The 16,391-nt window shown below is 38.8% G+C and overlaps 1 protein-coding gene across 3 annotated transcripts in view; it reads right to left on the bottom strand.

Moving 5' to 3' along the window:
* Nucleotides 1–4,659: 4,659 nt before the first annotated feature.
* TTBK2 (tau tubulin kinase 2) overlaps nucleotides 4,660–16,391 on the bottom strand; it is a 113,939-nt gene continuing 102,207 nt past the window's right edge. For all 3 annotated transcript variants that reach the window (XM_077764584.1, XM_077764585.1, XM_077764586.1), the window contains 2 exons: nucleotides 10,741–12,014; nucleotides 4,660–7,026 (listed from right to left, as the gene is read on the bottom strand). In XM_077764584.1, coding sequence (XP_077620710.1) covers nucleotides 6,564–7,026; nucleotides 10,741–12,014 — 1,737 coding nt within the window. In that variant the 3' untranslated portion in view covers nucleotides 4,660–6,563. The remainder of the gene's footprint in view (nucleotides 7,027–10,740; nucleotides 12,015–16,391) is intronic.

The raw sequence follows: 16,391 nt of genomic DNA, 5'->3' as shown, positions 1-16,391 counted from the left end.
ATACAAATGGGGAAATTAAATAAATAATTACACTTTTATGTACAGATGGCCTATACAAAAGCACTCTGTGTTTCTGCCAATACTCTTATGTCCTTGTTTGCCTGAGCAAAAATGCATAAAAAGGGCTGGTTGGAGGGAAAAGGACAATACAATACCTTTGGAGGTATTTCAAAGAGCAACTTATCACTGATTTCATGAAGAGGAAAAAGGGAGAAAACTGTGGGATTATTAAAGTCCTCTATTCTAAGTTACTGGTCTTGATCGACAAGAAGATTCTTCTGGCTTGTGGTTCAATCTGATGTAACAGTTGCCAAGAGTTCATAACTTTCAAGAATTGTATCTAGTCAAAACTAGATGTTTCCCCCTCCCTCTTTTTTCCCAAAAGCTGTGAAACTCATAAATAAATGGCCCAAAGAAATCGACACTGGCAATTTTAGGAATGGAGTCAGGAGGGGGACCAGGAATGGTATAGGAGGGAGGGAGTGCATGGGCTCAGTGTGGGTCAACTGTTCTCTTTGTTCAATTCACTCAATCCAATTCCAGAGCCATAGGTGGCACAGTGTTGTGATCTTCCTATTTCTTAATGCTTTTTACCTTAGTGAACTAACTTAACCTATCTTGTGACTCATTTAAAAAGAAAACAGTTTTGAAAAGTCCTCAGGGCTTTCTCTTCCTGGGCTACTCCCTAAAATAAATCACATTCACACTCTAGTACTAAGCCTTGTTTATCCCTTATGGGTGAGTGAAGAATACCCAGATTCCAAAAATGGTGAAGTGCTGTGAATGAACTTTTAAAGATTTAAAAACATGTATTATAAGGTGGGGAGAAAGCATCATATGGCAAGGATAGTTTGTATTAAAAACTTCGGTTTACTCAATGTTTTTAGCTGGGTAAGTGAACACTTCTGTACACAATATGCAACGGTATTAAACTACTGAAAAGAGGTAAAATTGCTATCCATCATTAGTGTGTAAAATTATGTCACTGGCAAATTCTATACTCACAAGATTTGCCTATGGAATCCTACTCTGTAGGTCAAGGAACCCAGAACCACTGGCCCAGGGTATCTAAGAGACATGTCAGCATCAGCAGTGATACATACGTACTCTGTCACTTCCAACTGAAGAGGCAGCTCTGTGAAAGTTTCACAGGGTAATGAAGGAAAAGGCTCTTATTTTACATGTCTCCTTAAGACCAAAGATCCAGCAAAGTGTAAGGAAATCTTCAAATTACTACTGACTAGATGTTACTTTTGGTTGTTCCTTTTTTCGAGATTGTGTATAATAACCACAAAGTGATCTTGATCTTGTCACATACTTTCATTTTCTGATCCAAATTTGCTCAAGGGGAATAATTAAACATCAAGCTTACACTTTAAAAGTCAGAGCAGATAATAACAACTCAATCAGGCAATGTAGTAATGGGCCAGGATGCTAATGTCATTATTTCATGTCCAGCCAGAGATTTCTCAAGGACTGAGGTGTGCAGCATCCAAATTCCCCTTTAAATTAATAGGGATCTTTGTCCCTTGTCCTGGAGTTACTTGAGAACTACAGGAATTCCCCATATGCCTCTTGCAGTTCTCCCTTGCACCGCTGGCAGCAGATTCTGCAGGCTCCCACTTTCAGAGANTTATTTCATGTCCAGCCAGAGATTTCTCAAGGACTGAGGTGTGCAGCATCCAAATTCCCCTTTAAATTAATAGGGATCTTTGTCCCTTGTCCTGGAGTTACTTGAGAACTACAGGAATTCCCCATATGCCTCTTGCAGTTCTCCCTTGCACCGCTGGCAGCAGATTCTGCAGGCTCCCACAACTATGTGGGTTCACTTTCTCCTAATTCCAAAGGGATAGCCAAACTACTGAGAAATCAAATGATAATGATATGACGCTTCCATGCATGAGGTATACACCATAGTTCTATTAGATGAGGACAGGGAAGCGCGATGTCCTAAAAAGCACCTGGCGTTTTCTGTGCACCACATCCTCCTGTCCGGTCTGAGGACTGTAGCTGCCGCACGTTCCCTTCTGTAAGTAAAGGTCTAAATCTGCACCTCTGGATTCAGACTCAGGTAAATATTGACATATGAGGACTACCACCATGGTTACATGCCTTAATCCTGTAATACTTTTTGTGTTAAAACATAGATAACTCTTCTGCAAATAAACTGTACAGACCCAAAACTCAAGAAAGTTAAACAATGCCACTGTCATCAACCATTCTATCTCCTCAGTGCTATAGGTGCCAAAATATGTCTCTCTTTAAGCAACATCCCAAAACATCTGTGGTAAATGCACATAAACAGAAATGGGCAGAATATAAAAGAGTGAATGCAAACAAGTTAATTCCAAAATACATGAACATGACAGGAGAAATGGTTCCCAACATATGCCATGTTCTGATAGATCTAAGGGAATGAAAAAAGTTTTAAAATGTGAAAACTTTGATCTCCAAGACTAAATCTAGACTTATCTACAAATAAATATATTTTCAAATAGCCAGAATAGAATAAGATGCATTTTGTTCCCTAACCCACTAAATTCTGAATTCCGGATCCTGTTTCTCCTATCACCAATTCCTAATGTTAGATTAAGAATATAGTTCCTAGAACAAAGACTCCTCTGGGGGGAAAGCATCTGTTTTTAATTCAAAGCTATCGAGTATAGAAAAACTAATTATAGTTTTAACTATCTGCATATGGGTTTACAAGACATGCACCAATGTACACTTTTTCCTTGTAGATTGAATGCAACCATAGAAACATTTGCATAAAAATCTGTGGCCTGGCAGGAATCTTTGATGATTACCAAAGAAATCAAGTTCCCCTAGTGGCTACGAGCTGAAAGAGATACTGCACAACTAGTCCACTGAATCAGGAAGCAGCTGAGATTTGCTTTGTATTTTAAAGCAAATAATACAAAGTGGATAATGACAACAGTGGGTATCAATGACCATTTTGCTACTTATTTAGAACTGGACGGACCTGGCAACTTTTACAAGAAACATTCACTTCACAACATGCAATTTAAGAAACAGTAAATATGATGGTGCCCTTAGCAAGGCCAGCTTGCATACCAAGTTGGGAATGAGAACGCCTGCGTGAGACTTACCATTTCAAAGATGTTTACAGTCTGTGCTTTAAGCTTATGCTTGATATTATCTGATTTTCCTTTGTTCACTATACATTAAAGTTAAATGCCTTTATGCTGCACAAAAGATTCTCAGGTGAAATTTTAATATTTCAAACAGTCTGTACACCCCAGAGATTTGGCAGCATTATATAAGAAGAATGCTACCTACAGGGAATGAGCTAGTGCTAACCCATTTTCTGCTCCACAAGTAATTCTAGAGCCTAGACATGGCCGTGTAAGGGCAAGTTGCCATTCTGCTGTGAGAGGAAAAACCAGGAGGCACTTGATTTTTCAAAAGAGAATTTTAACTTTTGCTCCATACTACGTTTAGTATAGTCTGGTTTGACTTTAATGGCCACGTCCTTCATCTTAGGTAGAATAACCAAACTGATTTAAAATTGCTTGGTTGATCTATGTTTTTCACTGAGATCTGAAATATGCCAACACTAAAAAACCCCAAAATAAATAAAAAATAAGGAACTAAAAACAACACCAACAAACAAATAACAAACCCATTCCCTATATCATAACCTTAAAATAAAAACAAAAATCCTTGGGCCAAAAATGTTTTGCTCAAGGCTAACTTCTCTTTCTAGCCTGAGACACTGAACATCTAAAAGCAAAAACTATGCTTTTAAAAACCATGAAGTAAATCTCTGTATCAGCTAGTACTTTTAGGTGGACCTATTGATACATAAGCTATAACTAGTCTGTTTTAAAGTATCAGAGCAGAAACATCTTTGGTTAACTCTTTCCTTTACATGCAAAATAGAGTATTCTTATACACCGAGGCTGTTTCTCTCTGGATCTGGAGTTTGTCAGGGCCATTTAGAAAAGGGGGCAACACAGTGGAAAAGTTGGGAGAAAAACAAGAAACCAGAGAGAGAAAACATTCAATCGCCACGCTGCCATCATTGTCTGTTTTGGCCACCGGAAGAGAAATACCAATAAAAAACAACACACACACCACAACTGTTCCTGATAGTCATGACTGGCACATTTCAGATGATAGGGGTCAGGATTTAAAGCTGGCTACTCTTAGCACAATTTAGCTACTACAACGGAACAAAGATAATTCCTTAATTGTAGATTACTCCACTCCCCCACCACCCAAAAAAATTGTGAGATGAAAAGAGGAATGTAGAATGGCAACTTTAAGACATTTTAAAAAAATATCAATTTATGTGAGACCCATGATTATCATCCTAGTTTATCCCCTTAAACCATAAGGATAGAATTATGTGATTAACATGACAAATTTTTGAATCAGTATTATAAGCATGTCCTGGTAATTTTTTCCCCTATTAAAATTTTTTAAAAGTGAAAATTAAATAACCTATCTTGGCTTAAAGGCTGCCAACCCTTGCATTATTACACAAAGAAGGCAAGAAGAATCTGAAGTGTCCCATGCCAAGAACATATTTTCAGAAAATGAAGATAGGCAAGGCCCAAGTGTACGCGAGGCACACAATAAAAAGGAATTTCACCATCTGTGATCTTGAAATTACAAATGGAGAATGAGAAAGAATGAGTTTATATAAGCATATGTTTCTCTATATATTTATAAATATTTATATCATTTACCATGAAGACATGCAAGTAGTGTTATAGCAACTATTATACAATATAATACAGAAGGACTGGTCTTCCAATATTACAGTTGCTGTAGTTAAAGAGCAAATTTGTCTTATCTATTGCATTCCTCTGTAGTGCTTGAAACTGGATAGAAATTAAGATTCCAAACTATGCTACATTTCTTACAGGAGATCATATAGGACTCAATAGTGCTTTGAGTTTCGGGGGTTTTTTGTTTTTGTTTTTGTTTTGTTTTTTTAAAAAAGCTCAACACAGATAAAGAGAACGAGAGAAGTTCAGTGCAGCTTCAGGGCAGCTTTGATGCAGCATTATAATGTATTCACTTGGTGAGGAAATATACTTCTTTTTTTTTTTCTTGTTTTCCAATTCAACCATGTTAAGCTTTGGCAGCAAACACAAGGTCAAAAAGAATGCACAGATGTTTGCTAGAAGGCAAATTTCAACAGCAAGCAGACCAATTGACCTGACCTCAATAAGGTCTTTACAACACAAAACACCTACAGAGTAGAAAAGAGCCCCTTTGAAAAATCTAGCATAATTTACTTTTGCCTGATTCCTGTTACCAGAAGAGTGAAATCAGAGTATGTTCCTCCTCAGAGCTTTATAAATTGAGGTTACAAGGAAATCAGGTCCAAAAGCCCAAATATTGAAACTAAAGCACGAGAGAAGCAGGTAATAAAACATTAGAAGATAAATATTGAGCCTAAATTTATTTCCCCAGATACTCATTCCTTATTGGCTAAATATATAAAATACAAAGTTTGAGGATTATAAGCCTCAACAACGTACCTAATTTCTCTCTATTTTTCTTTCTAAATCTCTAAAAGCATAAAGTCACACTCCACAGCACTGTATTTCCCTGGTATCATCTTGGAGGTTGATATTGGAAATAGCTGGTATCCAGAAGACCTAAGAAAGCAAGGTCTACTCTGGTCGGTCTTCCTTCAACAAGGAGGAAACAGAGGGAAGAGGGTTCTTTCGTCTTGAAGGGTATTAGCCTTATTCTGTCCCTCTCTCCCTAAAGCACTAAAGCCTGGAAAGGAGCTCTATTTAGACTTCTTCCTTTACCTAAGTTTCAGTAGTTCTTTTTCACAATAAAAATATACTAAGAACTACTGCTCCACAGAAAAATATTAGGGGACTAAAAAAAAAACAACTGGATTTGGAATTTTCATCATGTGCTGCTAAAAGCATATTAGAATGTATTGTTAAAGTAAGAGTAGAAAGACTGCATCAGGTCAGATAGACTAACTTTAAAAACTGTGAAATCCAGGGAGGGTAGCAGGCATGAGGCAAAGTAAAGGTGTGAACTCTCAACACACTAGATAAATACACAAACCACATTTGTGTGAGCACTGGCTCTCCAGCAGCAGACTTGTTACAATTCCTAATATCAGAGCAATTCTAATTCTCCAAGGTTGGGAAGTTCGAATAAAAATATTAAAAACAAGAAGTTTCACTTTTTGCTGTATAATCTTTGAGCAATGCCTTAAAAAACAAAACAGGCCCAAACCCCTTAAAATTCTATTCCATCTCCTTCCTTCAACTCTTTTGTTCAAAGGCAGCTACAAAATGAGAGTTCATTTAATCTTCCCCTTGGATTCTGCTGGATTGCCCCTTCCTATGCAAAGGCATTGACTGATTCCTGATCTGCTTGCTGCCTGCCTTAGGTAATTCCTTATTATATATTTATGTCTTCTTATAAATAATTTATCATGTTACTTTCTTTTGCAAGAGAAGATCAACACTGATTTTTTAAATAGACAGTACAGGGACACACATGCATCAGGTTCAGGAGGAAGATCTCACACCTTTTACAGAGATGCAGCCCGGCTCCTATCTGCTGAGTTTAGTGGCTGACTTACTCTTCCCTGGGGGGGCTTTAGTGCTGGCGGAGTGGTGGTGGAGGCTGCTGGATCCTTTCAGGCCATTCTTGCTGGGTTTGCAATGCTCCTGTTGGCAGGACCTCCTGGAGGAGGAAGATCCTGAGTGGCTGGGAGGTGACCTGCTTCTCCCCAGATGCGGGGATGAACTCCTCTGGTCATGGTGGGGCCGTCCAGCCCTCGATGGTGAGGAACTAGATGTGCGAGGCAAGGAAGAGCTTCGAGGAGAGGCACTGGGACTCCTGCGAGGGACAACTGGACTCTTGGGTGGTGTTTTTGGATTGTGAGGGGATCCTGGACTCTTGCACTGAGTAGTGCTCCGGGGTTTCTGAGTTCCATTTTGAAGAATTTGGGCCAGGCGGGAGAAAAGGTCTGAGTCGGAATTACTACTCCCTAGGACTTTGTATCTGCGGAGCCTTAAAGGAACAGAGAAGAATTCTTTTCATTTTAATTCAAATGATCCAGAAAGTCACAATGTCCCAAATGATAATGTCTGATGTGAGTCAAGTAAGCAAACACAGGAAACAGAGTTACTATTTCACACACCACTTGTATGACCCTAGATAAACCTCTCCTAGCTTTTTTTTTTTTAAGTGAAGTATAGTTGACATACAATGTTACATTAATTCCAGGTGATTTGACAAATCTATACCTTACACAATGCTCACCATGATAAGGTTGGTCACCATCTGTCACTATGCAAAGTTATTACAATATGATTGACTAAATTCCCTTTGCTGTACTCCCCCTTCACCTATTTCACCCATCCCTCCAACCCCACCAACTGTTCTTTGTATTTATGAGTATTTGTTTGTTTGTTTGCTTGATTGTTTTTTGTTTTGTTTTGTTTTTTTAGATTTCACATATAAGTGAAATCAGATGATACCTGTCTTTCTCTGAATTATTTCCTTTGGTATAATACCCTCAAGTCCATCTATGTTGTAAATGGCAATCCATGTCCATTCTTTTCTATGGCTGAGCAATATTCTCTCTCTCTCTCTCTCTCTCTCACACACACACACACACACACACACACACACACACACCCTGTATCTTTAACCATTCATCCATCAATGGAAACAGGCTGTGTCCATATCTTATAAACATAGGGGTGCATGTATCTTTTTTTTTTTTAAGGTTTTATTTTTTATTTATTTCTAGGAGAGAGAGAGAGACAGCGTGAGCAGGGGAGGGTCAGAGAGAGAGAGGGAGTCACAGACTGAAACAGGCTCCAGGCTCTGAGCTGGCAGTCAGCACAGAGCCCGACGCGGGGCTCGAACCCACGAACCGCGAGATCATGACCTAAGCGAAAGTCGGACGCTTAACCGACTAAGCCACCCAGGCGCCCCTGCATGTATCTTTTCAAATTAGTGTTTTGTTTGCTGTGGGTAAAATACCCAGCAGTGGAATTACTGGATCATATGGTAGTTCCACTTTTCATTTTTTGAGGAAATTCCATACTGTTTTCAATAGCTGCTGCATAAATCCCATCCTGAGCAGCAGTTCACGTAACCTTTCTTAGCTTTTAATAGGAATGCTATCTACCTCCCAGGATTACTGAGCAGCTAAGAACAGTGGCCCAAGTATTTAGTTGGATGTCTGCCATTCAGAAGCACTTAAATGTTGTTAGTTCCTTTCCTCCTAAGGCATGTTTGCTCTTCAAATTAAAGAAACATTTCTAGCATGTTAGTAAGTGTGAGAGAGAGTAAACCATTTTGTTTAAGGCTCCCATGACAGAAATGTGGCACGTACATATGCAAACATTAAGCCCCACAATGCCAGTCTTCAACATGATCTGTACTCACCAACAGCAGGAAATACAGATAAAAGTATATTTCAACCTCATTAAATACTTTCCAAAAGGAAAGAGTAGTCACTGGTTTCTTGGGGTCTCAGTTTCTGCCCTTGACAACAGTCTTGAGATTCAGGAGAGCTAGGTTTGGGGGATGACTGCCTTGTCTTACTGGCAACTGAGCTTGGGCCTTAGAGTTCTAAATCTAGAAAATATTCATATGAATAGCAGTGTCTTCTCTGACCTAAATGTCTGTCTTGGGCTAAAATCCATTCAGTTAAAAAATAATTTAAACCTTAAACGGCAAACATGTCACTTCCTTATAGATGGAAGTGGGAGAACTTCCAAGGTTGTATGATCACTGGCAGGATGCACGGTCATAAACAGCCATCATCAATCACCATCACGGGTCTGCAACAAGTTACTGACTTTTTGTCTGAATTTTCTCCCCTCTTCCTTTCCCACCATCTACTTATTCTGACATGATGAAACTCACTCTGGTTAAGCCCACCTCATGGATCTTAACGTAAAACTTGAAGAAGGGAGTAAAATAATTCTGTGTCAGGACCCAAGTGGGAAAGTTGAGTTGCTGCTGAGTTCCCAGATAAGTGCAAGCCAGTCAGCTCTGTAGTATGTGGCACAATGCCACATGCTTGGCTTGGTTACCAAGTGCTACTTTTAAGTGACACGTAAAGTACTAAATAATAAATGATAATCAAGATTTGTTTGTTGCAGTCCAATGCATCTCAAGCCACAGACACATCATCTCTATTAATTACGGAGGACAAGCAGAAGAAAGAGGGGACATGTGGCTACTGTTCACGCAATCATGCATTCACCTTTAAAAATGTCTCAAATGACTGTAGTTTAAACATCACCATTCTCCTTGTGGAAGCCTTGTCCCAATGGCACTGCAAATTTAATGTTTAGTGACCCTTGAACATGAAACCTTAGGGCAAATCTAAACTTACCTTAGGGGAGCAAAGTCTTCTGGGTAATGATACAGACAGAACCTCACTTTAATACACTTCAGAATCCATTTAATAGGTGAAGATATACTGCTGTACTACCTATAACAGGCTCTAGTTTTCAGGGAAATGTATTTTGATTTTCTCCTTGTTCTAGGTAAAAGGTCATCCTTTTTCTCTTTCTTCTCCAAGGGTTTAAACCCTTCTAGTCTATGAAAGTGAGTAATGGCTCGAACGAAAACATTGTTAACTGGTTCATTACTTCCCAATATTTCCCTCTCTTCTTTGAAACAGAATCACTCTTGGGGCATCTGGGTGGCTTAATCAGTTAAGCGTCCGACTCTTGATTTCAGCTCAGGTCATGATCTCAAGGTTCAAGGGTCTGAGCCCCTCATCAGGCTTCCACACTGACAGTGCAGAGCTTGCTTGGGATTCTCTCTCTCTCTCTCTCTCTCTCTCTGCCTCTCCCTGGCTTGCGCGCACGCACGCAAACACACACACGCCCACACATGGTCTCTCTCCTCTCTCTCTCAAATTAAATAAACTCAAAAAATATATAATCACTCTGTGGTCAACTATACATAAGAATACTTCAATGAACAAGTATACCATACAGTAAATATTAAAATACAATAAATATTAAAGTGATACTTTTGTAAGGCTATATGTATCATCAGACCTAGGGACACTGCCCAAAGGGTTTTTGTGTTTGTTTAATTCACTATAATCAGGTAAAAAGCACCATTACCAGGACCCATTTATTAAATTATGGACACAGGAGGTGCGTGGGTGGCTTAACTGTTTGAGTGTGCAACTCTTGATTTCGGCTCAGATCATGATACCAGGGTTATGGGATCAAGCCCCACAATGGGCTCCACACTAAGAATGGAGCCTGCTTAAGATCACTCTCTCCCTCTGCTCCTCTCCCCTGCCTGCATGCTCTCTCTCTAATAAAAGAAATTATGGAACAGCCTTTTTCACTAGAATTTGACATCATAATGACATGTTTTATAATGAAGTATCTAGTTAAAATGAACTAGAAGAGAAGTAACCTTCGCTGCATGCTAATTAAGCCCAGTACAATGCTCCACATGTATGCAACCTTATTTTATCCCCCCCAGCCACGAGGCAAATGTAAGACCTATTTCATAGATGCGGAAACTAAGGGTCACACTGCGAGAAAGTGGGAGAGGCATGAATTAATGTGAATCACTATGATCCCGTGTATACACTGAGCTATAAAGCTTGGAAAAGGCAGGGAAGGAAGTAGATGATCAAAAGCAGGCAACGAAGAAATGAAACCACTGATATATCATAATCAAGCAGACACAAATAACACTATACACTTAACACAGAACACACGGAATTACCTGGCTTCTACTCCAGGCCTTGTGGGGGGCTTTCCTGGTGGTGGCCGAGGCAAGAACTGAGCTGAAGTTGCGCTACTAACTTGATCTGTGTTGACCCATGAAACTGGCCTTGGAATTTTGCTCTTTCTGGACTGGGAGATGATGGGTGACAGAAAGCTGTCTTCGGCTGATCTGCTCAGGTGCGAGTCTACAGCCAGTCTTGAAAAGGGAGTGAAGACATCCTCCTCAGAAAAGGGAGCAGGAACAGTAGCTAGTCTCTCCTCTAGCAATTTATCGGAGGCACTTGAGAGGTCCCCAAGGAAAGACTTGAGTTGCCTTTTTTCCACCAGAAGCCTGACGAGGTCTGGCTGATAAGCTTTCTTTTGGAGGAGCTTTTCTTTTGCAGAGACTGGAGAGGATGATTCAAAAGGTGAGTCTATCTCTTGTGCTAAAACAGGGATTCGGCTGTGTCTAGTTACAAATGATGACCTAACCCCATCCTTCCGGGATGGGGGACAATGTTCATTCTCTGAAACACAATGAAGTAATTCTCCATTTCTTGGGGCAATTTTCTCTCTCTCGCCCTCTTGGTGCAAAAAAGTAGACAGGTCTCCCTGATGACCTGGCAAGTCTTCACTCTTGATGTCATCATCCTTAGATATCTTACTTTTTTGCATTGCTGCCACCTGACCTATCTGTCCTTCAACATGTGGGTCAATGACTTGTGGAGAAATTTCTGAAGTTGCAACTGCCAGAATCTTCATTATCTCATGATTTTTGTCTTGATTTGGCACCACACTAAAAGTCTGTGTCTTTGTCACATCAAGAGGTTCAGTAGTAGCTGAGTGATCCCTTTCCACAGTTACCAAGTCTCCTGGAAGAGAGGCGATCTCAATATAATGCTGCCCTTTACTTAGCTTCTCATCTTCATTATCTGATCCTAGAAGAATGCTTTTCTCTTCCGTTTCCCTAGGGAGACTCTCAAATTCTCTCACAGCCAGTCTGTTATGGTCAGTGAGGTCTTTTGGTCCCAGGTCTTGAGATTTGTTACTCTCTCTAATACTGGGTAACAAGTCATGACCAATATGATCTATCTGAAGTCCCAAGTCTGTTCTGCTTCCTCCACTAGGAGGTTCACCCTCTATTACGACTAGGCCAGAGAAGTTCTCCCTTGGAGAGTAAAGTTCTACAGTGGGCTCCACAGGCTGAAGGTCTTTTTTCTCTGGCTGCTGACCATAGTGAAAGCTTCCTGAAGTTGACTGTGTGGATGCCACAGAAGGTCTAGGAATTGTAATCTGGAAACACAGAAGAAAAAAATATAATGCAATAATGTGGAATATTAATAAAGATGCATGATTCGAAATTAACACTTCAAAGTCTAATTTATTAGAGGAACACAGATGTTGACCAGGTCTGTCCAACTCATACTTAAAATGAACAATTCTGAATCAAAATATATGACACCTAAGCTCCCCTACTCAGGAGCTATACAAAACAGTCTCCATCTAGGCTCATTCCTGCCTTTTCTTTAGCCTGCTCTGTGCTCTGGAAGACTGATTTCTACAGACTGCACTATCCAGGCTCCCTTGCCTTCTGATTGCTGACTGGGTTTGACCAACGGGAAGCACCAACAGAGAATCAGAGAATTTGGGGGAGAGAAAGGTCTGGATATTAATTCTCTCTGCTTCCTGCCCAAGAGACAGCAGCACTGGTGGTGACTACATTCTACCACTTCTGGCCACAGCTGCTATCTCAGGGCCCTTCTCCCAGCTTCTGTTCCCTCTTCCTTCTCTTGCAGGACTCAAGATAGAATTGACTCTCTCTACTGATGGTCCTGTTAGTTTTCTTTAGTCTATCTACACATCTGTGAAACGTTCTTTTCATTAAATTCTAAGTCCCCTTCAGTGTGTCAGCTATTTCCTGCCAGAATCCAGATACAGGGTTAAAGGAAAAAATTACTGGCAAATTACTGTAAGTTTAAAAACTCTGGATTTACATGCATTTTGTTTCCCATAAGTCCTTTCAATAAACAATGATAGGAATATTTTATCTTCTCATAAGCAAAGACCTGCAAAGATGTTTCCTAATGTTCCATTAGTTTCTTCAAATTTTTAAGGACAAGCCTATGATAAATCCTTTCATTTAAGTCATTTCAAGTCTATGTGAATGAGATTCAGTATCTAATAAGAATGTCCTTTCTTAAGACTCCTAAAGTTTCTACATTTTCACGTTTGTTAAAAATGACATGTAAAAAAAAAGTGACATGTAAGAAGACAGAAAATATCAACCACATACACTGATAAGGAAAAAAGCCTTTCTGAGAAATCAAGTAAGTCAAATTACTTAATGAAACCAATTATGTTCTAGGAAAACTATGGAAATTGGCCTGAATTCAAAGCAAAATGAATCTGGAGCCGTCGTAGGAGATTTCACTTAGAATCCATCTTAATCCAAAGACATTAAGAATTGGGTGTAGTTCCTAAATCAGAGAAATTATCTGGATTTGTTTCACTGTATGTCAGGAATACAATTAGGTTTAAGAACATGTAAAGCTTGGGGTGCCTGGGTGGCTCAGCTGGCTAAGCGTCTGACTCTTGATTTCAGCTCAGGTCACGGTCACACAGCTTGTGGGTTCGGGCCCCACATCAGGCTCTGTGCCGGCAGAGTCTGCTTGGGATCTCTTTCTCTCTCTCTCTTTCTTTCTACCCCTCCCCTGCTCATTCTCTCTCTCTCTGAAAATAAATAAATAAATAAGCATTAAAAAAAAAAAAAAAAAAAAAAAAGACATGTAAAGCTTGTCCTAAGTCCAGCCCAGGAGAAAACACCTAACAAATGTCCTAAAATAGCTCCTGAATGGAACCAGTGTCCTGAGCATCTGTCTGGTTAATTAAATACAGGCTGTTTAGGTTCAGATGAGAATTCTTACAATAAGACCAGACCTATAATGACCTTCAAGAAAAGGGAGTAAGTTCTAGTGGTGTGTTACCTTTCACTAAGTCACTTTATACTTGTATCTCTGTTTCACTGTTCTAAAATATACATTCAGGCAGATAGCAATTATCTAGTATATTTTAAAAATGATATTGAAACCTAAAATATATATTTACTATTCAAAATGTATTTTTTTAAGACCCGAGAGGGTGATAAGAAAACCAGGTAAGAAGTTACAATAAATGTCAAATAACAAGGGAGATGACTCTACCTACATTCAAAATAAACCAACAGTCACTTCATTATTATATATAATTCCTGAAACACCAGCCAAAATAAACTCAGCAGCGTCTACAAAAATAACAGTCCAATGATCTTCTGAGACTGGAGTTAGGGAATCAATTCACTTGTGAGCTTAACTCAGATTCAGAATATAAATGGATGTGTATATGTGGTATGAAAAAAGGGTGACAATCTTGTACACAGATAGGATACAGGAACATCAGATAGGAGAATTTCTTTTCTTCTAATTTTTTTAAATATTTATTTTTGAGAGCGAGACCTCACTTGAGCAGGGAAGGAGCAGAGAGAGAGAGGGAGATGCAAAATCCGAAGAAGGCTCCAGAATCTGAGCTGTCAGCATAGAGTCCAATGCCAAGCTTGAATCACAAACTGGGAAATCATGACCTGAGCCGAAGTTGGATGCTTAACCAACTAAGCCACCCATGTGCCCTAGGAGAATTTATTTTCTTGAAAAAGGTTCTGAGCAATTATGATAAACTGCATAAAATACTCTCATATAATATTTCTATAGCACCTAAAATTTCTAAAATATTCCTAAAATCATTTTTACAAATTTTGTTTCATAGCTGCCCTGTATTTTCACTAGGTATACTATTTACATAAATTTCACATGAAAAAAAAAAACATGGTCAAAAAAAGTCAGGGATAGGACTTAAGGATTTTGAAATCACGCAAAGCATAGCAAAGCATTCTGACATGCACTACACTCTCAAGTGAAGTCTGGGAAAGAGTCTGCAAAAACATTATCTGAGAAGATAAAAGGAGAAAACCAAAGATCAATAGCTGAAAACAGAGAAAGAAAAGGCTAATTCTAAGTGTAGCTGAAAACATGTTCCTTGACTTAAGACTGTAAGACACAAAAGCAATTCCCATACTTGGGACACTTTACAAATGGACTAAATTGATGATCTGCCAGGAAGGCATATGCATCTTTTATGTCTTTGATTTCTATAATTCACAAACACTTCATTAAGGGATGAATCCAATCAGTTCCTTTCTTCTGTTCTCTATCCGTATAAGGTAAATGCCTTTTTACAGAACTAGAAAATGACCTCAATATTTTCCATGTCTTTCATATTAGTTTTATTAATGCCTGCTACTCAGCTGGACTAATCTCATTCTTGTTACTTTTTATTTCAGATTTTAAAGCAGCCTCATTATTTATAGTTAGCCATGTTTACCACTGGCCACATGGCAAGAGACTGCACACTTATTTACATTTAACTTATAAATAATAAATAATTATTCTTTAACTTTTATCTCATTCAAGGATTATAATGTTATTAAGATAATAAAAACTCTGGGAAATTCAACAATCATACCAAGTAGCCTCTCTTCCAAATAAAAGGTATGTGAAAAAAAAAAAAAAACAAAAGGCATGTGATATATGAAATATCTTGATCTTTATTTTGTTTTTTGACAAATAATTTATGAGATATAGGTAGTAGAATAATTTATTAGTTCCCACTACAGCAAAGAATAACTGAGTTATATGAACATATTCCTGGTCTGTTAAAAAAATTAAATTTTAAACATTCACATTTCTTCAGGCCATTCAAATTCCACTATAGACCTCTTTTGTTTAAAGCATCTTTATGTGATACTTTTTACAAGTGCTGAAACTTATGAATAAAATGAAAACACTATTATCAAACCATATTTTTAATGTATCAAATGTTTATTTCTAAAAAGTGAGTACACAGCAGTGATAACATCTGAATATTAAGAGGCCCTATCTGGGGGCACCTGGGTGACTCAATCAGTTAAGTAAGTGTTCAACTTTGGCTCAGGTCATGATCTCACAGTTTGTGAGATCAAGCCCCACATCGGGCTCTGTGCTAACAGCTCAGAACCTGGAGCCTGTTTAGATTCTGTCTCCTTTCTCTGCCCCTCCTCCGCTTATGCTGTCTCTCTCTGTCTCTTAAAAATAAATAAACATTAAAAAAAAAAAAAGAGGTCCTATCTGCTAGTAGAATGTCCCACCCTCTTACTCTTTATCCCTCTTGCTTAGTCTGACCATGTTTACGTTGGTTACCATTGCTGAAGCTATTGTTTGTTACACTATGGCTTGGCTTATGGATATGGACGCTGACTGGAGGAGGAATGGAGAGAGCAGCAGTGTGCTATACTGGTAGGTAAAACTGAAAACCTGAAGCCTCAAGCCCGAAGTAAACAAAAAGTAAAAGCTGCTTTTTCCCTTCTCGTTACCCACTCCTCAGAGACAGTCACTCATCATTAATAGTTAAAGTATTTTTAGTGGGATTTAAAACCATAAGAATTTTGTGGGGGTATTAAAACTCATAAGCAAGCCACAACCCACACCCAAAGAAGAGAAGTCACAGAAAAGACAGACTGAAATAAAAATATTTTTGGCTAGCCTGTAATTACACATCACATACATGACTACAGCATTTCACAGTCAGTTTTCAAGACTCTTC

Source organism: Crocuta crocuta, unplaced genomic scaffold (genome assembly GCF_008692635.1).
Source record: "Crocuta crocuta isolate KB4526 unplaced genomic scaffold, BGI_CrCroc_1.0 scaffold102, whole genome shotgun sequence".
In the NCBI taxonomy this organism is placed as follows: domain Eukaryota; kingdom Metazoa; phylum Chordata; class Mammalia; order Carnivora; family Hyaenidae; genus Crocuta; species Crocuta crocuta.
Note: the sequence above shows the minus strand (reverse complement) of the source record. Positions and strands in the feature narration are given on the sequence as shown.